This window comes from Dermochelys coriacea, chromosome 10 (assembly GCF_009764565.3).
Source record: "Dermochelys coriacea isolate rDerCor1 chromosome 10, rDerCor1.pri.v4, whole genome shotgun sequence".
Taxonomy (NCBI): Eukaryota; Metazoa; Chordata; order Testudines; family Dermochelyidae; genus Dermochelys; species Dermochelys coriacea.
This window is the reverse complement of record NC_050077.1, coordinates 47,236,747-47,258,201: the sequence shown is the minus strand read 5'-3', so window position 1 is coordinate 47,258,201 and position 21,455 is coordinate 47,236,747. Positions and strand designations below refer to the sequence as shown.

The following is a 21,455-nucleotide window of genomic DNA, read 5'->3' as shown; positions in this document are numbered from 1 at the left end:
AGGTGGATATAGAAATTTCCTTCCTTCAGACAGATCTGCCAATGTAACCGCCCTGAACATGATTCCAATCTTGGTTACTTGAAAAAAGGTGGAGGAAAGGCATTAGGAATCAGACTTAGTTCTACTGTCAGGTACCCTTAGGTGAATTTCATACTCCAGAGCAGCAGCTGTTAAAGGCATATCACCAGTCATTCTCCATCCTGGGACCTGGCCCAGATGACAGAACACCTGTTTTCCAAAGGCCCCTTTACTGATCTCACTGCCTATAATGAAGTGACTACTGTACGAGACAATCAGCTGAAGGACACTTTAAAGGTCCTCACCTTTATTATATGTTTGATAAGCACATGGTACATTCTGGGTGCTTCCATAAGCAAAATATTCATAAGTAATCATAATATATAGCACTCACATATGCAAATGCCATACAAACGTCAATGTATCTTCACAGTAAATAAACAAGTATAATTACCCCCATTTTACAAACAGAGAAGTACAGACACAGCTCAGGCGATACTGGTGTAAATCCATACATACTTCAGTGGAGTGGAGATTTTCACCAAAGTTCAGGATCTGGCCCACAAAGAGGTTAGGGACAGAATTTTCAACAGTTGGATCTCGATTTTGGTTGCCTCTGTATTTAGATGCCCAATTCAAGATACCAGGGATCTGATTTTCAGGAAAAAGTTGAGTCCTCACAAATCCATCAGAAGGCAAAAGGAATGGCAGGAGATAAAAGCCTCTGGAGATCTGGACCAAAGTGTCTCAGATTGGCAAGGGCAATGCTGAAACAAACAGATAAGTGAACATTTTTTGAAAGGATGTGAGCAGCCCAAGACCAAATAAGAAATTTATCAGAGCCAGGATTCAGCAGTTCCTGATTCCCAGCCTCATGATCTGTCCCCTTGACCAGGGCTCTCAACCATGAAGCATCATTCAAATTGGTGACACCAGAATTATATATAAAAAAAATCACATGGGAGGCCGGGGCAGGGGAGTGTTGTTCTTGAGGTACCCAGGAGTGGGAGTCATCTTGTTATCCCTCCTCCCTCCCTGCCTCCAGCATGAGGGAGGCTTGCTTGTGCTTACCTCGGTACCAACTCTCTGACACCATCAGCCTATTAGCCCCTCAAGAACTCTCCTCTGGACTATGCCTTGCAGGTTACAATAAATGCATGCCAGTCCCCAAGTTCCTTTTAAAGTGTCCCCTGTAGTGCTCAGCCCCTTATCCACTGAACACTCACAGGAATACCAGATCTGCTGACCCAAAGGAACAGTGTACGCACCAGCTTGAATGTTTCAATTCAGGATTAGTACCTTGCTTATTATCACAGCACTGAGATATATTTATAATGAAAACAACAATACATTTATTATTAAAGATTCAACATTCAGGTGATCATGAGTAAGGAAATGGGAAACAAAAGTGTTACACACAAAACAAAATCATAACAGCTTTCTAGAGACTAAACTTAATTTACAACATACTCTGCTGTCTAAAGAAGCTTCTCTCATCCAAAGTTTTTCGCAGCTTTTTCAACCAAGGTTGGTGATGACCCTGTGTCCATGAATGTAAATGCACTGCCTGTTTACATCCTAGAGGCAGGATAAGGGGGTGGCTTCTTTGCCTCCTACTATATGGCCAAAATTCATTGTCTGTAGTCAGAGACTACATAAACCCCCAGGTGGGTTATTTTTCCTGAGTGCTGCTTTCCTGATGACTTCCCATCTTTTGATAATTTCCTATGGAAATGGGCATCCATTGTGCTAGCTTATAATGTTTACTTCACATCCAGTGGAGAGAGAGCTGAATAAACATCTCTTGTCTGACAGAAAACCTGTTTCTCCACCTCTGCTGTGTTAGAGAATCTAAGACAATATTTTCAGTAGACATACACAACTCCTTACATAGCATCTGTGCATACATTTCACAATGATCAGTGTGACCTGGCTTTCATTTAAGACCTCACCTGACATTCTTTAATGAACCAGAATGTAGATTATAGTCTGGGCTGGGGAGGGGAGAATCAGGATATTCTTGTAATCCCCTTACCAGTTGGAATTAAGTGGTTCTTAGGTCATGGGGAGGGGGCAAGTCTTGCCCCTGGGAGACGTGTGGGGGGAGGTTGCAGAGCTTGCCCCATACTCTATCCTGCAGCTGCAGCAGCTTCTGCAGCTCCAGTCCCATGAGGCCAGCTGGGTTTGGCTCCCCACTCCAGACACTGTGACCTGGTACACAGGTTTACAGTGACACTCAGTTTGGCGCAGATGCCCCTCCATTGGGATGACAGCGGTCAGGCCAAATTTGAGTGAGTCGCACTGCACCCCATACACAAGACTGCTATGCCACTCATACAAATTTGGCCCAGTCAGTCCTCCATCACGAGGTCCAGGACAAACCTGAGAGGTGCTGCAACACTGGAGAAGACAACACCTGGAGTGGGAAGCTGAGCCCAGCCAGCAATGTAAAACAGGAGCTGCCACTATGGGACATACCGTGTCCTTATTTGGTGCTCATTATGTTAATATGTATAGCATATATCTGGGGGAAGAAATATTCAGTAAGCCAGATAGTTTTGCACTAAAGCTATTTACTGGGTGGCAACTGGCCATGGCAGTTTACAAACAGCTCCTGAGCCCCCAAAAGGCCGAGAACCACTGCTCATGGCCATGATGCTCCTTTTCTCTTTTCTCTGAAATGGGCCACTCTCATTACCACTTCAAAAGTTATTTTTCCTCCCTTGGTATCCTGCTGTCAATTGAATTGTCTCATTAGACTGACCTCACACTTGGTAAGGCAACTCACATCTTTTCATGTATTTATACCTACTCCTGTATTTTCCACTCCATGCATCTGATGAAGTGGGGTCTAACCCATGAAAGCTTATGTCCAATTAAATTTTGTTAGTCTCTAAGGTGCCACAAGGACTCCTTTTTGTCTTTTCTCTTTCATTATTTTAACAAAGCCTCTCAAGACCAACACTTTGTGCTTTTATTTCTCCTTCCCTATGAAGATTTAAAAGCTCTTCAACAGACCTTCATAAAATACAATTCCCTGCTCCCCTCCCAAACCCAGACTATAATCTACATTTTACAGTGGGGAAAACTAAGGCACAGAGAGATTAGGAGAAGTGGCCAGGGTCACAAAGGAAATGTGTGGCAAAGTAGGGAACCGAAGCCAGATCTCTTGAGTCCCAGTGGTTTGCTTTAATGTCTAGAGTTAACATGCTTCCTCCAAAAGGGGATATCTCAGAGGGGGACTCCTTTAAGAGACAGGCAACCAGCCTTTCTCCCTTAAAGAGATAGGCCCCAATCAACTGCGGTCCCTAAACAGTAGAGAAGGAATGGCTCTGTCAGCCAGTGCAGGGCAGGGAGACCTTTGCGTGACTGTTTGAAACAGCAGAAGATTACAGAGCATGTCAATCAGCTGCCTGAGCCTTAGGAAATTGCTCCCACCCCCTGCTATAAACAACCTGGCCTTTAATTTGTGGCTGTGCTGCAGCCAGCTCTACCCAAGAGGTGCCAGGTGTTAGGACTGGAGCAAGGGCTTGTAAATAGTCCTTCCCTTGCCCCAACATGTTGTAACTCGCCCTCTGCCTTTGTTAGCTCTGTCCTGGGCCGCTCCCTCTATAACCCAGGGCTCGATGGGCTGCGAGATCAGCAGTCCGGCCGCCAAAGTGTAGGTGCTGGCCTCCTTTGGGCGCCTCGGTCTGAGTTGTGGACGTGCCCCAGAAGCCACTGCAAAGTGCGCTGTCCCTTTAAGAGCGCTCAGCGCGTGACTGAGCGACTCGGGCGTGAGCTGCAGGTTTGCCCGGGGAGTTCGGGCATCCCGGCCCCTTCTCACGCGATCCCTCGGAGCCAAGTGGCTGCAGCCAGGGGCTGCCGCGGCACGTCCCCCGGAGCCAGCCCGGTGCCCCCTGCGGACTCCCGGCTCGGCTCGCAGGGCTCCAGCGCTGCGCACTGGATACATTTCAGACACGCGTGGCGCATGGCCCCCTTCAAGTTGGGAGAGCACGGATCGCACGGCTGGGGAGTCGGCGCTCGCCCCGCTGAATCTCCCAGGCTGTGATCGGAGCCCCGGGGAGTGTCAGGGCGGGGGGGGGGGGAAAGAGGGGGATTCTCCGTGGGGAGAGCCATGGCTTCCCTCAGGTTGCATATCGGCATCGCCCTTCCCGCGGCTCAGCCTTCTGCCCCTGCCCATCTCCCTTCTCACACGATGCCCCATCCTGCCAACGTTTCAGAAAGTGCCTCTAAGTCTGGAGCAGTGACCTCCCCTTGTCCTCTGCCCCTTAGCTGCCTTTGACTCGTGTCCCCCCGCCAGTCTCCCCCACACGCAGCGCCCCAGTCCTGTTTGTGTCTGCACGGGAAAAGCGGGGGAACGCAGCCAAACGACTTCGCACGCGAACCTGGGCAATCTTTAACCCGAGCGAGGACAAGGGCAGAAAGTGCTGCTACCTGATAAACTTTAACCCGCTGCTGCGGTCCCTGCTCATCCCTCTGCTTTCCCCCTCCACTCCATCCCTCTCCCCTTCATTGCTGTCCGTCTGGCCTTCTGGGCCTCCCGCGCAGCCCCCAGCCTCTGGCAACTGAGTCCCCAGGGGGGTGAGAAAGGGACAAAACAAGCCTGGGGAAGAAGGGCAGCCCCTGGGACTATGGCCGGGGGTCTCGCTCACCATTTCGAACTGCTTCTTTGGGTGCGGTTTCTCTGCGGACATTATAGACAGAGGGGGTGAAACCCTGGCCCCACTGAAATCAATGGGGAGTTTTGAAATTGTCTTCGATGGGGCGAGCGTTTCACTGGCGGAGATTAGTGCTTTAGAGAGAGAGAGAGTTTTGCTGCCCTGGTTACTTTTGTTTCACAAACTGAGCAGAGGTGACTGCTATCCCATGCTCTCGCCTATAGTCTATAGAAACCAGTGAATATTTAGCCACAGGAATGTCTGGTCAGTTTCACTCAGTCCTGCACCCGGGGAACCCGAGTTTCTGCGATCTGGAGTTACCTGTGACAAGGGAAATTCCCCTTTCTTGAGGCGCCTGCTCCCACCCCAAATCCAAGGGGGTGAAATGCTGTAGGAAAGATTCCACCGGTGCTACACCTGTGTGGTTTCTATGACGATGCTGCTGCAGATGTTGTCTGACACTGCCCCAGAATTCTGGATGGGTAACCCGATAAACTCCCCCCCCAATGTGACAAAGTCCTTCAGATGGGAGACTGGATTCCGCCTCTCCCTGTTCCCATGTTGCTCTCCTGTTCTTTTACCCTCAGCGCAACTCTGGCTGTAATCTGGCTGTAAATTCGCCACAGCTGCAAATGTGATTTGGCCATTTCCAAGCAAGGGCACATTCTAACAGTCCCTGCTAGCAGCAGTATCTCCCCTTAGCAGCAGAGAGGCCTGTCCTGATAAAAACTTTGGAAAGGGACATTTGCAGGATGTGGGGAGGTGGGACGAGAGTAAACAGAGGAACTGTAGGGTTCTGATTCATTCCCCATTGAAGGAGAATTTCTGCCTGAATCCAGCCTAACCCTCAGTCAGAGGTCAGCCAAGGCCTCCACCACTTTAAGAAACAGAGTTGCTTCAGCTCCTTTGATGCTGGAGAGGTCAATGTCTTTGCATGGAATCCTGGAAGAGCTAATGGCCTAGTTCAGTGGTTCTCAAACTTTTTTTTTTCGCAGACCACTTGAAAGTTGCTGCGGGTCTCAGCAAACCACTTAATGATCTTTCCAAATGTTGTTTGTACCATTAGCTAAGTATTGTAAAGCGCTTTGGATAAAAGTGCTATATAATAAAAAACCTTAATAATTAACATTCTTTTGTTCTACAAATAAAAGCACACAACTCATATTTTAATATCAGTAGTCTTACCTTTCTAATGCAATGGATGTGCCCGCTCTCCCCAGCCGTGGCAGCCCATGAGCTGGGGCTGGGAAGGAGGGCTGTCTCTCCCTGGCATCTGCAGCCCTGGAGCTGGGGAAAGTCACGTCTTTCTCTGGCTGCCACAGCCCTGCACATCCCAAATTCCCCCCACCCTCTGTGCAGCTCCAATAATTAGGTGAGTGGCCCTTCATTGTCTCATGTGCAGCCGCCCAGGCATGCACCTTAGAGGGAACTATCCATGGACCACCTGAATGGAGCTTGTGGACCACTGGTGGTCCACGGACCACAATTTGAGAACCTCTGTAGTAGGTGACTTCTGGGTACTCTTCTGGCTCTGTCAATCTGTTTCAGCTGAAGTGAAGAATGCCCCTCTGCCATGTACATTGGTCAAACTGGACAGTCTCTACGTAAAAGAATAAATGGACACAAATCAAACGTCAAGAATTATAACATTCAAAAACCAGTCGGAGAACACTTCAATCTCTCCGGTCACTCGATTACAGACCTGAGAGTGGCTATCCTTCAACAAAAAAACTTCAAAAACAGACTCCAAAGGGAGACTGCTGAATTGGAATTAATTTGCAAACTGGATACAATTAACTTAGGCTTGAGTAGAGACTGGGAATGGAAGAGTCATTACACAAAGTAAAACTATTTCCCCATGTTATTTCTCCCTCCCACCCCACCCACTTCTGTTCCTCAGATGTTCTTGTAACTGCTGGAAATGGCCTACCTTGCTTGTCACCATGAAAGGTTTTCCTCCTCCCCCCCCCGCTGCTGGTGATGGCTCATCTTAAGCGATCACTCTCCTTACAGTGTGTATGATAAAACCCATTGTTTCATGTTCTCTGTGTGTGTATATAAATCTCCCCACTGTATTTTCCACCAAATGCATCCGATGAAGTGAGCTGTAGCTCACGAAAGCTTATGCTCAGATAAATTTGTTAGTCTCTAAGGTGCCACAAGTACTCCTTTCCTTTTGACCCAAAAATGCATCCATTTTCTCAGCCAATGCTTACATGGTTTTTAAAGAACAGATCTAGGCCTTAGCCCTCAAGTCAATCTTAAACTTGAATTTTGCAGCTGTAACTTCTAAATGCTCCATTTTATATGCAGCATACATGTAACAAACTAATGGATTGTAGATTGTATTTTAGAAAGTACATCTCTCTCCTTTTTGTTTGTTTATTTTGTTTTGGTGCATTCATTGTCTTTTACTGTATATTGCCTCATGGGATCAAGATGTTCAGATAAGACTACATGGCTGTGTTCTGCATGATCTATATGGATGTATGTGTTTGAAACTCAAATGCTATTATGCACTTTCTGCATTTAGCAGTGATATGTTAATATAGTTACATAAATTGTAAAAAGAAAAGGAGTACTTGTGGCACCTTAGAGACTAACAAATTTATTAGAGCATAAGCTTTCGTGAGCTACAGCTCACTTCATCGGAGCTGTAGCTCACGAAAGCTTATGCTCTAATAAATTTGTTAGTCTCTAAGGTGCCACAAGTACTCCTTTTCTTTTTGCGAATACAGACTAACACGGCTGCTACTCTGAAACCTGTTACATAAATTGTGTGTCAGTATTCTAAATGTAATGTTATTCAGATGTGGGATTCATAGCAAATATATAAGATAGTTATTACACTCCATAGTAGTCATACTAACTGATGGCAGATGAAGTCATTTGTACAGGCACAAATATCTATGTGTCTTGCTTAGCTAAAAAGATTTGAGGGGGTTGCTGCATTTAGATGGCAAAGCTCTTTGAATCAAAGATCTTCTTTCCATACCTGTCCCTAACTCAGGGAGCAAACTGTTGTCACTGTACAAATAAATTGACAGGTTTCAGAGTACCAGCCATGTTAATCTGTATTTGCAAAAAGAAAAGGAGTACTTGTGGCACCTTAGAGACTAACAAATTTATTTGAGCATAAGCTTTCGTGAGCTACAGCTCATGTATCCGATGAAGTGAGCTGTAGCTCACGAAAGCTTATGCTCAAATAAATTTGTTAATCTCTAAGGTGCCACAAGTACTCCTTTTCTTTTTAGAAATAAATTGTGATTCTTGCAGGTGTGAAATGGCTGAGATGAACTCACTGTCCCTGAACAAAGATAGGCATCAGTGTGAGAGTTTGCAGGTGGTGATGTCTGCATGTGTAGCTTTGTGTCCTGTTTTTAACTACTCACAATGCCAGTCAGCACTACGCTTTGAATTAATGACACTTGCTCTACAGAACAAAACCTCTGCAGGAGGTAAAGTGTTGGAGGACAGGGATTCTCAAGCTTTTTCTTTCTGAGGTCCCCCCCCCCCATCATCAAAACTCCACAGCCCACCTGTGCCACAACTATTTTTCTGCATATAAAAGCCAGGGCTGGTGTTAGGGGGTAGCAAGCTGGGCAATTACTTAGGGTCTCATGCCACAGGGGGCCCTGTGAAGCTAAGTTGCTTAGGCTTCAGCTTCAGCCCAGGGTGTGGTGGGGCCCCAGACTTCAGCACTAGGGCTTAGGCTTTCTGCCCTGGGCCCTAGTGAGTCTAACACCCGCCCTGCTAGGTGGATGCCCTGAAACCTGCTTGCAGCCCCCGCCAGGCCCCCAAGACCCCTGGTTGAGAACTGCTGCTGGAGGAGACACAGTTTTTGAAGGCCCCAGGCTGATTAGCCAGGACTGATCAGCTCTCCAGCCTGGGAGAGCAATAGTTTATAGGGGTCTTTGGGGGGGGGGAATGAGATAAACTGCCCCCACACCGCCTCCATTCGACTCCAAAGCTGCATCAGCAGCTCTCTCCAGCTAGCTGCAGCTCACAGCTTCTGCCAAGCCCAGACAGAGTTGAGTGGCTCCGGGCTGCCGGGGTTAATGAGGACAAGTTCAAGGAATTAGCCTTGCGTGCCAGGCACCCTCACTGGAGCCTCACACCCCTGAACACACCCTCACCCTGAGCCAACCTTCAGCCTGGGACCCTGTGCCCATCTCTTCAAGAAGCAAAGGTCTGCTGGGCTTTTTTGCTTTAGTGACTGTACAGCCCTGGAGGGCTCCCTTAGTCCCTCCTGCCCGGAGAGGGTGCCCGAGCTCGTTCTGCTCCAGCTTGTCTATGTCTCATCACTGGCACAGCCAGCGAGCCCCTAGGGGGTGGCGTGGTGGCTATCTGCAGTGGCATCAGGTTATATGCTCCTTGCATGCTAAGCGGCAGTTTGGGCATTAGGTAATTGTTCCCCATCAAGGGTCACGGCTGGAGTGTGATTTGGCAGGTGCATTCGTGCGGGAAATTAGCTCAAGGGGTATTGACAGGATATTGATACACAGGGACTGTAAACACTCTCCCCTCCTCCCGCCCTGCCCGCCCCCGCTGTTTTCTTGTGAGCGCCTGGATCTGCATGCGAACATGCTTTAGCTCTTTACAACCCTCCCTTCCCGCCCCTCCAGCATCCTGCCCCAAAGCCATCCATTGACAAACAACTGGGGAGAATAAAGAACACAGGGCGCTGTCCCTTTAAGAACCCTCCCATAGCGTGACTGAGTGACCAGGGCGTTACAGGTTTGTCCGGAGAGTTAACTCACCCGAGGCCCCTTCTCACGCGAAGCCCAGTGGCTGCATCAGAGGGCTGCCCCCTTGACCCCTCCCCAGCACAACCCCGGGGGGATAGGGAGCGAGGCAAGGCAGCTCATCCCTCCCTCCAGGCTGCCCACACCCTTCATGGGGGCAGGACCCCAGCCCTGCTGCCCAGGGGCCCGATCCTGCTCTCACAGAAAGCCAAGGGAGTTTTGCAATCGACTTAAAAGGGAGCAGGACCAGGTTCTCAAGGCAGCCAGCCAGGTTGCTTTCCAGTAGCGCAGAGCATCTCCCACCCCCAACTCTCCAGCTTCCCCCCCTCTTTAACCGGTTTCGTGCGGGGACTTGGAGTGAATACACCGTTGGTCCGATCCTGCCTCCCGCGGGGTGTTTTTACCCAGTGACTTCAGTGGGACCCGGATCGAGCCCTGCATTAGCTGGCAATATTGCAGAGGCACCTACCCTAGGTTCTCTCTCTTTCATTGCCCATTCGATTTAACTGCAAATTAAAAGAGACCTGGCTAGTGTGGAAACAGCACCTGGCTGTGCTGTCAGTCAAAGCCCACCATGCATCTCTACCCCCCTCCCCCACGACGCGTGATCAGGGCTGCTGTGAGCTTCACGTGGGGCTCGGGGGCTTCCCGCAGGTTGCCAATTCGTGCAGTCCCCTGCTCTTGCTAATCTGCCCTGCCCTTGCTCCCTTCTCACGCGATGGCCCCTCCTGCCAAGTTGCAAAAGGTGCCTTTGGAACAGTGACCTCCCCTCCTCCTGCTCCACCGTCTCATTCCCCTGCAGTTCCCCCTCCCCTTCTGCTCCCCAATCTCTCCTGGCTGGCTTGTTTGCACGGGGAAGGTGGTGAAACGGAGCCAAAGCGCTTCTCACGCGAACCTCACCAATCTTTAACTTGGCCCGGCCCAGGGGCAGAAAGCTGCTGCCTGAACAACGTTAACCCCCTGCATTGGGCGCACAGCCTGGCCCCCTCTTTCCGCGGTCCCCCAACTCCCTGGAACCCTCTCTCCAGGGCCAGAAAAACTTTGCTTCCCAGTGATCAGGGATGACACCCCTACTCCGCAACGCTGGGATGAAATGGAACAGTGTTGGGGCAAACGAAAGAGAAACAGAGCAGCGCGTCCTCTCCAGGGTGAGATGGGGGCGGGGGGAAGGTGTGTAAATGGGGCTTTCCTCCCATACCCCCGCTATGAAACTTTCCAAGTACGAACCCTACTTCCTAAGGTTACTGTCTGCGCCTGGGCATGTTACAGACGCTTAAAGAAACACACGGGATGCGGATCTGCCTCTGACCTTAATCTGCTCAGTGGCTAATTAGTGGTTATGCCCCAGCCCTCGGGATTTTAGGAATCCTTGGGATTGTCTATCAGACCCCCACTTTTATAATAATAAAAGGCATTTTCACGTCGGTTTTCTGCTCAGCACCCTCCCCGCTCCCCAAAGGCAACCCGGATCAATTCCGGCTGTACCGTTCTTTACAATTGCAATGGTATGCATATTCAGTCCCTTCCGAGAGAAATCAAAGGACAATGCGGTTTCTCCTATCCACGGGGGGCCAGTGCCCTGTGGGGAGAATGTCCCTTGGAGCAGAGCAGCCGGTCAGTAACTTCAGGGGAGGAGGATACTTCTATGGCCACTGGCGAGTGGCGAGGGAGGACGAGAAGCGAAGCGCTAAGCTGTGCGCGCTAACGGGAAGGGTGTTTGCACAGAGATCGCCCGAAGAAGAGCTCTGTGTAAGCTCCAAAGCTTGACTCTTTCACCAACAGAAGTTGGCCCACCATTTCTTTCTCTCACAGATCACAGTGACAGCCATGGTGGGCTAGTGAAACCCCTCCCCCCGAAGGACTGCTCCGGGCAATAGAAGAGATGACAGGGCACAGCTGGCGCCAGCCTCTGCCCTGGACACTAGCGTGTTGCTGTACAGGGTTGTTGGGGTGGAGGATTAGGACTGGTTGGGTATTTTGCGCACCAAAGCCACCAGGCGCATTCAACACTCTCGGGAAACCCTCTGAGCTGAGCTCCTGAAGCCCTCACGACTCCGGGCACAGAGATACCCACCCGACCCGACCGCCTCCCCCTCTGCCAATGGAGACTCCCCAGAGCTAGTGAACTCAAGGACCAGCAACAGCCGAGGCCGGGGGATCCAGGTTTCCAGAAGCAGGATGGAGGAGTCGGGCTCTTGCATGGACTGAGCCAACCTCCCTTTCTCCTGCGCTTCCGACAGCAGGCGCAGCGGCCCCAGCGCTGGAGACCCCCTGCTTCTTGCACTGACATCTCTCTGCGCTGCTGCTCGGAGGCGAATCCCTGGCGCTCTCCAGGGATCCTGTCCCTTGCAAACCATAGCGGTGGTTGTAATGGGAAGGGCTAGTCACTACTTTGGAGCTGGAAGCTTTGCGCACACTTTTGTCACGTGACGGGAGGATGCTCGGCCAATCAGGATGCAAGGAGGTGCATATAACGCTGGCAGAAAGTGGCACTCCCGTCAAGTTGCTGGGGAGAAGCACCTTATACCCCCTTAACAAGCCTCAGACCCCGGGCATCTCCGAGCTGCACCCACGAGCTCCCTACTCCTTAGAAGAGGTCTCCAAGGAAAGCTGCGCCAAGCATCTGGGACGCACAGGTACCGCAGGCTGCTTTCCCCCGCTCCCCGTCTCTGCGATGCTTTCCTGCAGATCCAGCCGCAGTGTAAACGCTTGTGGGGAGGGGGCTGATAAATATGGCTGTCTGGTAGCTTTGCACATATAATGTAGAAAAGTCTTTCCCCCTCCCCAGTTCTAGTGATAGAACTTATTAGACGCTCAAATTACCTGGAGTCCTGGACTGTCGTGTGATGCATTATCAGGTCGACCTCAAACCTGTTTGCAAAAAATTAGAGTGAAACCTAATAGCTGGAATGATACCCTACCCCCCTGAGCATGTATCTTACAGATGAAATAACACGGGGGCAGTTATAACTCTGTCTCCCACATTCATAAGCAAGAAGTCATGCAAACAGTCATATCCAACATCCTGCAAGGATATATCTTTGGCAATAATTAAGTGCCAGGGCTTGCTCCTGTCAAAATTATTAGCAAAACTTCTGTTCAACTGCAAAAGGATGGAGCCCTAAATCTTTTGCCACTGACTTATTTGCCTGATGGGAATCTCATCAGTTAAGAGAACTCTAGCCAAGCTGGGTTTGTATGTGTGAGTGTACCAGAGGAGCTCTCCAAAGAGTTCCCATATTAAGGCTCTGACCTCTCTTCCTTAAGATTTGGGTGAGTAAGCAATATAGGATGCTTGTTGGGGGGGGGGATGACTCAAAACCTAGAGATCTCCTATTGAAGGAACAAGAAATGGAGACAAGGGAAGTAAATAGTCTCTAGCAAAAACCTGTTCTAAACCCCACAAAGTTGCTTTAGATCAATTCAGATGGTCTGATTTAAATGTCCCCAAAGATGGGACACTTAGAATGGAGGACATCTTATGGGAGACCCTTGTTTTCAGATCCGCCTCTGCCCATTGTGCCTTGGTTCTGCAGGGAAGATGTGTCTTCTCTGGGAATTGCCTGGCTTGCTTGTAGAGGTGGAAATCTGCCACTTAATGCTTTCCTAGTTTCCTTTCACTAAACAATTAGGAAGACCATTCCTGTTTTTGCATGAAACAAGCCACTGCCCATTCAGTGATGGGCACAAAAGTCTAGTCTGGGTTTCCTAGTGACTTAAAAAAGCACCCTTTAACCAGGTAGGGTGACCAGATGTCCCAATTGTATAGGGCTTTGTCTTATACAGGTGACTATTACCCCTCACCCCCATCCTGATTTTCCACACCTGCTATCTGGTCACCCTACACCCAGGAGAACTGACCCCTTTTAAAGAGTCTACCCATCATTTCCTCGTTCTCAGTGAATGAACAGGCTCTCTTCCTTCAGTGTGAACTAGGAGATGGAAAAATCTGGACTGATTTCCTCACTCACTAGCTTACATCTCTCCCTTCGTGGAAATGTAAGGCACTCCATCACCTATGTCAATCTTTAATGGGTGAATCAGTGACACTATAAACCATACAGTTGGAACTGATAAGATCTAGTGTGTCAGAAACAAACACAAGAAAAGGTGTCTGATCTATGTGCACTACTACGCACAGGTGCTGTAAGTGGAGAGACCCTCATTCAACAGACCCTTCTAGAGAGAGGTGCACACTGGTTGTAACAGACTTTTGACTAAAGCTGAACTAGGCTGATGAAGTGAGCTGTAGCTCATGAAAGCTTATGCTCAAATAAATTTGTTAGTCTCTAAGGTGCCACAAATACTCCTTTTCTTTTTACAGAAATCTTGGTAGCCCCATCTCTCCCTTCTGCATGTGCATATTCCAGGTGATCTTAAACTGAGATCAAACATTTAAGTCCTGCATCCTGTGATACTCTCAGCAAGACTAGGCTGTAGGACCCGGTGTTAGGGCCAAATTATAACTTGAGTAACTACATTCTGTACCTCAGAATTTCCCCTTGGTAGCTCCAAGTCATTAAAGTACCTTCTCTTCATTCCTCTAGTAAATGCTGGTATAATGCTGCCACAGCCTGTTAGGGAACCATGATGTTCTACTCCAGAAATGGCAACATTTCAGCAATGAAGTTCTTGGCTATTCTAAGCAAAACCCTGTGTGCATTCTTTAGATGAGCTAGGGTGGAATGCTACAGGGCTGGTGACCCCTAAATAATCAATGGGACTCACTAACCATATGAAAAAGATGAGGAGAATTTGGCCCTGGAAGCAGGTCCCTCTTCAGTTCCTGGAAACCCTGCCTGGGTGAATTAAACAGCATACACAATCCATCAGAGCATCTGTATTATTTCTCCCTTGTGTGCCAAGTATAACACCAATTGAATATAGCAGCAGCTAGGAGTCCCCCTCCTGCTCTCTGGCTCAGTCTTGTATACTGCTTACTGCCTTCTCCAGGCTATCCAGCTGATGAGCTAGTTACCTCATTAACTCATCAGGTTCTCTATAGATCCAAGCGATCTCTTCTAACCTTCCAAACCCGCTCAAACTACTTAACTCCCTTCTACTCTACACTGCATACCCTGGGTGCTCTATCTAAGGGTATGTCTACATAGGGATAAAAACCCCACAGCTGGCCTGGCTCAGCTGACTCAGGTTTTCAGGGCTCTGGTTCCAGAGCTAAAAACTTGCTGTGTAGATGTTTGGATTCAGGCTGGAGTCCAAGCTCTGGGACCCTGCAAGGATGGATGATCCCAAAGCTCGAGCTCTAGCCCAAGTCTGAATGTCTACACAGCACGTTTTAGCCCCACAAGCCTGAGTCCAAGTCAGGTGACCTGGGCCAGCTGCAGCTTTTATCCCTGTGTAGACATAACCTAAGTGACCAGGGTGCTAGCTTCTCAAAAGCTCTGTTTATAGCTGCTTAACTGCACACTGTCATAGGCATATAGTATGAAAAATGTTTTAGGATCCTTTTAACGGCTTCTATATAAATGTAAAGTATTATAACTCTTGGGATGAAAGGAGCAAGATCTCTGGTCCTGGGGTCATTTAGGAGTAAAATCAGTGTGGCAAGTTTTTTCATTCTGGTCACTTAAAGAAATGTGGTTCAAGCAGAAATAGTCTCATAAAGCAAGTGCCCCAACTAAAATTAGAATGCAGGTTTCCTGACTGCTAGCTCTATGAAGTAACCATCAGATAACACTACCTTATAACTTGAGGTGCCTCCTGGACTTTACCTCTTACCTTTCTTTTGTTTAACCTTAGGGTTCTTAGTCCCTTGAAGATGAAGGCTGCAATATCACTGCTGGGAAGTCAGAGCATTATCTCAGTCACCGAGATCCTTATTGCCTCTGCTGTCTTCTGTCTGATCTTCATGGTCATCAGATCCTTCCGGCAGCAGATCCCCAAAGGGCTGAAGAGGCTCCCAGGACCAAGGGGTTACCCCCTGATAGGCAATGTGCTGGAGCTGGGGAGCAATCCACACCTGACCTTGACTCAGATGAGCCAGAAGTATGGAGATGTGATGCAGATACGGATTGGCACCAGACCTGTGCTGGTGCTGAGTGGTTTGGACACCCTCAAACAAGCTCTGGTGAAGCAAGGGGAGGACTTCATGGGGCGCCCTGATCTCTACAGTTTCCGCTACATTGGAGATGGCCAGAGCTTGACCTTCAGCCCTGATTCAGGGGAGGTGTGGAGAGCTCGTAGGAAGTTGGCCCAGAATGCCCTGAAGACCTTCTCTGTCTCGCCCAGCCCCAACTCTTCGTCCACCTGCCTCCTCGAGGAGCACATCTCCAAAGAAGCTGACTACCTAGTAAGAAAGTTCCTGCAACTGACGGAGGAAGAGAAGAGGTTTGACCCCTATCGGTATATGGTGGTCTCTGTGGCCAATGTCATCTGTGCCATGTGCTTTGGCAACCGTTACGACCACGGTGACCAGGAGCTGCTCAGTATAGTAAACCTGAACAATGAGTTTGGGGATGTGGCTGCCTCCGGCAACCCTGCAGATTTCATCCCAGTGCTCCAGTATCTGCCTAGCCGCACCATGAAAATTTTCAAGGATCTCAATAAGAGGTTCAACTCCTTTTTGCAGAAGATTATTAAGGAGCACTACAGCAGCTTTGATAAGGTAACCGACTTGGAGGCAATTCACTTGCATCCATTTTCCTGTTCTGTCCTTCATTGTCTGCTTGTTGTCTTTTCTCTTTTGCTTTCTGGCTCACAAACAAACATCAGCTGAAGCAGAGGTTAGAGGAGAGGTAGTGGAGATCGTGCAACATCTTCTTTCTAGCCAAATAGCATATTTCCCAATGAAACATTACAAATTAAAACCCAATTATTTCCTATAAACAGACTATTTAGAGGCATTGATTGCTATATTTTGCTATAACTCCTAAATGTTTTTAATTGATTATAACTTTTTAATTAATCTAAGTTTCATAGCTGCTGTAGGAGGCAATATATAGTCCTCTCTATTATCATAATTTGGGACAAATAGAATTATCAGTTGGCTAATGACTGCAGGGGAGAAAAGCTTATTTGCACATCTGAACCTGCAACGTAATCATGCTTCGGAGTTCACACACCTGTGGCAACGAGGCACTAGACTCTCCTCCCTCCAGCAGTGAACTGTTCTTGTTTAACTGCCTTAGTGTTTTGGAATTTGGTACCCCTTCCAACCTATGGACTTTCCTCTTTCAGGACAGTATTCGAGACATCACCGACTCCCTGATTGAGCATTGTCAGGAGAAGAAAGTGTATGAATCTGCCAACATTCAGCTCTCTGATCAGAAGATCATCAGCATTGTCAGTGACCTTTTTGGAGCAGGTAAAAATACTTGCATTCAAATCCAAAGCAATCCCAGATATTTCTGTTCCAATTTATCTCCAGGCCTTTGATTCATGCAACTCTCATTCTCTGAAGCATAAAGGATACTTCAGCTGGCTACTGTTAGGAGCAGAGCAGTTACATTTTTACAAACTGAAAGCTTGAAAGTTCTTAAATCAAGAGTCTTTGGCAATTCAGTTCCCCTGAAGGACTTTGTAGGAACAGTAACCGTGAAACAAGTTCTCAAGAGACAGTTGTGTACTGCTGTTTAGTGTTGTCAATCCAGAGTTGGGATGATAAAACTACTAGAGATGGGCCTGCACTAAAATTCCAAACACCCTTGAATTTAAGTTGTGGCACATCCACATTTTTGATTAACTTTACAGAGTTGATAAAAAAAAAATTGCACTGCTACTAACATTAACAACTTGTAAAATTGGCCAAGAAATGAGGAAATCTAAAGTCATGGGGCTGTAAATTTCCTTTGACTTGTCTTCAAGTGATGACTAAATGCTTTGCTTTTCCTTTGTGACTATCCAGGTTTTGACACTGTGACAACTGCGTTGTCCTGGAGTCTCATGTATCTTGTGACATATCCAGAAATTCAGAAGAAGATTCATGAACAATTAGGTAGGTTCATGCTTTCAGGTATATACAGTTTCAAGGCCTGTGTCTCAAAGGCTGGGTTCCAAACAACCTGTTCCTCCACTCTAATCTGTAGATCAGATGATTGACAGAGAGAGGAGACCCAGACTATCAGACCGACCCATGCTGCCTTACACAGAAGCCTTTATCTTAGAGATGTTCAGACATTCCTCTTTCCTGCCCTTCACCATTCCACACTGGTAAGTCCTGTAACTATCAAGGCCAATTTGTGCCCTTTTTTTGGTGCTCTCTGTGAGAATGGTCTTCTGACTCAGCCGCCTTCCTGTGCAGACTAACACAGAATTCTTTACCCTGTTATCACCTTAACCACTTCCCGATATGAAGCCAAGTAAACCATACTCCTCTGGGGGAACAGTGCAAAAGGCACCCTCCCTCCTCAAGTTGAATGGGGGGTAAAATATTCAGCAGCACATTTGAATTAGTTATTCAAACCCTTCCTGTCACCTTATCTATACATGGGATTAGCTCCAATTCAGCAACTGATATAGCTGTATTGATGCAAAGGATGGCTTTAGTTGGGGTTTGTACCTGTGTAGCTGCACTGGTTGTTGATCGCAAACTGCTGAATCCCAAGTACAGTTAGTTTCACTTCAGACCCTCCAATTCACCTGATGCAGGGCCATTAAGAGCTATAGCATAGTGTCTTAATGGTTTTTTTTCTCTTCCTTGGGAGAAACCATGTCACCTGATCACTTCAACAGGCATTTGTTTCCTGTGACAGGAACTTTCTTTGCTAGTAACATGAGTTTGAAAGTTCTCCATATCCCAGAAATATTCACAATTAACACTGCAAGTACAAACAAAGATGGGCTATCACCTAACACAAGTCTGAGGAATGCAAATAAGATGTACAAAATGAGACACTTCTCTAAAACTGTCATCTCACTTTGATTCACCTGAAAGGGGCCTTGCAGCTTTTTAAACGTAAGACAACCTCTGTTTCTTTCAGCACAACGAAAGACACAGTACTGAATGGCTACTTCATCCCGAAGGACCTCTGTGTGTTTGTCAACCAGTGGCAAGTCAATCATGATGAGTAAGTTCAGTCAGACCAAATATGATGGGTTGGTGCTAAAATTGTTCCAATGCCTTTGTATCAATAAGACAAATGAGATGAGTCCTAAATGACTGTACAGGATTATTGGAAATATGCTGCAGACATTATTTCTATAGAAACCCTGTAAACTAGTTGAAGTCTCTGTTTTGGGTTGCGGGGGAGGAGCGATCTCACTGAAGATTTACTGAAGGGCTGGTAAACAATGGGTCTTATTCTCTTCACTCATGTGAGTAGAATTCCATGGATTCGAATGGAGTTCTGACTTTCAACCTTGTGAGAGGAGAAGTGGGACCAATGTGGCTTTTAGATACTAAAGTTTGAGCCTTTCCCCACACCCATATGCCCCAGTAACTAATGTTGTTTGTACTGGGCCTGCAGGGATCCAGTATCTTGCAGGTGGACTAGGTTTAACCTAGTTTAAGGGAAGTCAAGCCTCACCAATCTTACAATTCTTTCAGGGAGTCAACAAACATTTGGATAAGGGTGAGCCAGTCGATACTGTATGCTTCGATTTTCAGAGCTTTTGACAAGGTCCCTCACCAAAGGCACTTAAGGAAACTAAGCAGCCATGGGATAAGAGGGAAGGTCCTGTCAAGGATCAGAAACTGGTGAAAGAGTAGGAATAATTTAGTCAGTTTTCACAATGGAGCGGTGAAGAGCGGGTCACCCAAGAATTTTTACTGGGATTTGTGCTATTCAACATATTAATCTTGAAAAGGGGGCAAAGTTTGCAGACAATACAAAATTATTCAAGATATATGCAAAGAGTTAGAAGTATCTCACAAAACTGGATGAATGGGCAACAAAATGGCAAATGAAATCCAACGTTGGTAAGTGCACAGTAATGCATATGGGAAAATCCTGACTCTCTCTCTCTTGCTAAATTAGATGTTACCACTAAACAAAGATCTTGGAGCCACCACAGATAGTTCTCTGCAAACTTCCATTCAATGCACAGCAATGATCAAAAAGACTAACAGTATATTAGGGACTATTCAGGAAGGGATAAAAAATAAGACAGAAAATATCATACCGCTATATAAATTCATGGTGCACTCATTCCTTGACTACTGTGTCCATTTGTGGTTGCCCCATCTCAAAAAGGCTATAGTAGAACTGGAAAAGCTTCAGAGAGTGGCAACAAAGATGACAAAAGAATGACTTCCATACCAGAAAAGACTAAAGATTAAGGCAGTTCTGCTTAGAAAAGAGATGGTTAACAGGGGAGGATATGACAGAGGTCTATAAAATCATGAATGGTGTAGACAAACTGAATAAGGAAATGTTGTTTATCCTTTTACACAACACAAAAACTAAGAATCTCCCAATGAAATGAATAGACAGCAGGTTTAACACCAATAAGTGGAAGTACATTTTCACACACTGTGCAACTAACCTGTAGAACTCATTGCCATTGGATCTTGTGATGGCCAAAAGTATAACTGAGTTTAAAAAAAAACTGGATAGGTTTATGGAGGATAGGTCCATTATGGATGGTCTGGGACGCAATTGGTTTTCCCAGGAAGATTTCAAATTATGAAACTCAAATCATTTTAAAAAAAAAATTTGAGCCCTTAATGACTTGTTTTCCCCTCAGCCGAAACTATATTGCCTTCAGTCACTAACATAAAGGGTTAAATTCATCCCTGGTGTAACTGCATAAACTTTCAAGTACGCAACACCAGAGTTGAATTTGGCACAGAGGGTTTTGTTGCTGCAGTTAAAGGTAAGAGCACAAATGAGTAGTAAAAGTTGCTGGATGTGAGGTTGCAAACTGTTGCCATGTTTCACACAAGTCTGTTCTGATGCTATTCATGCTGAAATGCCTGCTTTCCTAGTAATCCTTCAGATGATGGTACAATTGCAGTCTTCTCCTTCCATTTCAGGAAGCTTTGGAAAGATCCATCTACCTTCAACCCAGAGCGTTTCCTCAATGCTGAAGGGACTGAAGTAAACAGGACAGAGAGTGAGAAAGTGGTGATGTTTGGCTTGGGGAAGAGGAAGTGCATTGGTGAGTCCATTGGCAGGTGGGAGGTCTTCCTCTTCTTGACCACCCTGCTCCAGCAACTGGAGTTCAGTATATGTGATGGTGAGAAGGCAGATATAACACCTCAGTATGGACTGACCATGAAGCACAAGAAGTGTGAGCACTTCCAGGTTAAACAGCGCTTTGAAGTGAAGAGCTCTGGGTGAGCTGCAGATTATCATTGCTAGGACATGGAGGGGAAATGCAACATCACAATATTTTGGCTTTTGGGAACTACCACCAAGACTGCTTTGAAGGCTGACGTGCTACAGAGTATAAGATAATAGAAGCCATGTTGATTCTGCATCTGTACTGACATCGTGGAGGCTTGCTCATATCTGACATGTAAATGTACTCTATCTGCTGCTGTCTATTGGCATTCAAAGACTGTATTGCAAATGACTCAAATTGGCAAAGCCTGCCAAGTATACTCTGAGGACCATGTCCTATAGCAGGGGTCGGCAACCTTTCAGAAGTGGTGTGCCGAGTCTTCATTTATTCACTTTAATTTAAGGTTTTGTGTGCCAGTAGTACATTTCAACATTTTTTAGAAGGTCTCTCTCTATAAGTCTCTATATTATATAACTAAACTATTGTCATATGTAGAGTAAACAAGGTTTTCAAAATGTTTCAGAAGCTTCATTTAAAATTAAATTAAAATGCTGATATTACGCCGCCGGCCTGCTCAGCCCGCTGCCAGCCTGAGGTTCTGTTCACCTAGGCTGGCAGCAGGTTGAGCGGGGGCCTGCGGCCTGCACCCTGGCTGGCAAGGGGCTGGCAGCCAGAACCCCAGACCGGCAGCGGGTTGAGTGGGACCGGGACCCCAGACTGGCAGTGCACTGAGTGGCTCAGCCCGCTGCCACTCAGCCCACTGCCAGTCTGGGGTTCAGTCCACCGGCTCCTGCCAGCCAGGGTTCTGGCTGCCGGCCCCACTCAGCCCGCTGCCGGTCTGGGATCC

The 21,455-nt window shown here is 47.3% G+C and overlaps 1 protein-coding gene across 1 annotated transcript; it reads left to right on the top strand.

The window, feature by feature from the left end:
- The first annotated feature begins 11,939 nt into the window (after window positions 1–11,939).
- LOC119862096 (cytochrome P450 1A5) lies at window positions 11,940–20,952 on the top strand. Its single transcript, XM_038418091.2, has 7 exons — window positions 11,940–12,060; window positions 15,185–16,049; window positions 16,622–16,748; window positions 17,289–17,378; window positions 17,470–17,593; window positions 18,364–18,450; window positions 20,358–20,952. Exons 2-7 carry the CDS (start codon window positions 15,204–15,206, stop codon window positions 20,662–20,664), a joined length of 1,581 nt encoding a protein of 526 aa, XP_038274019.1. The 5' UTR covers window positions 11,940–12,060; window positions 15,185–15,203; the 3' UTR covers window positions 20,665–20,952.
- Window positions 20,953–21,455: the final 503 nt, after the last annotated feature.

What these genes read in the sequence shown, in the direction of transcription:
- LOC119862096 (XM_038418091.2), top strand. Translation starts at nt 15,204, where the DNA reads ATGAAGGCTGCAATATCACTGCTGGGAAGTCAGAGCATTATCTCAGTC. An exon ending in CAGTGACCTTTTTGGAGCAG is followed by an intron (nt 16,749 to 17,288) that starts GTAAAAATACTT and finishes GTGACTATCCAG; the next exon opens with GTTTTGACACTGTGACAACT. An exon ending in TGGCAAGTCAATCATGATGA is followed by an intron (nt 18,451 to 20,357) that starts GTAAGTTCAGTC and finishes CTTCCATTTCAG; the next exon opens with GAAGCTTTGGAAAGATCCAT.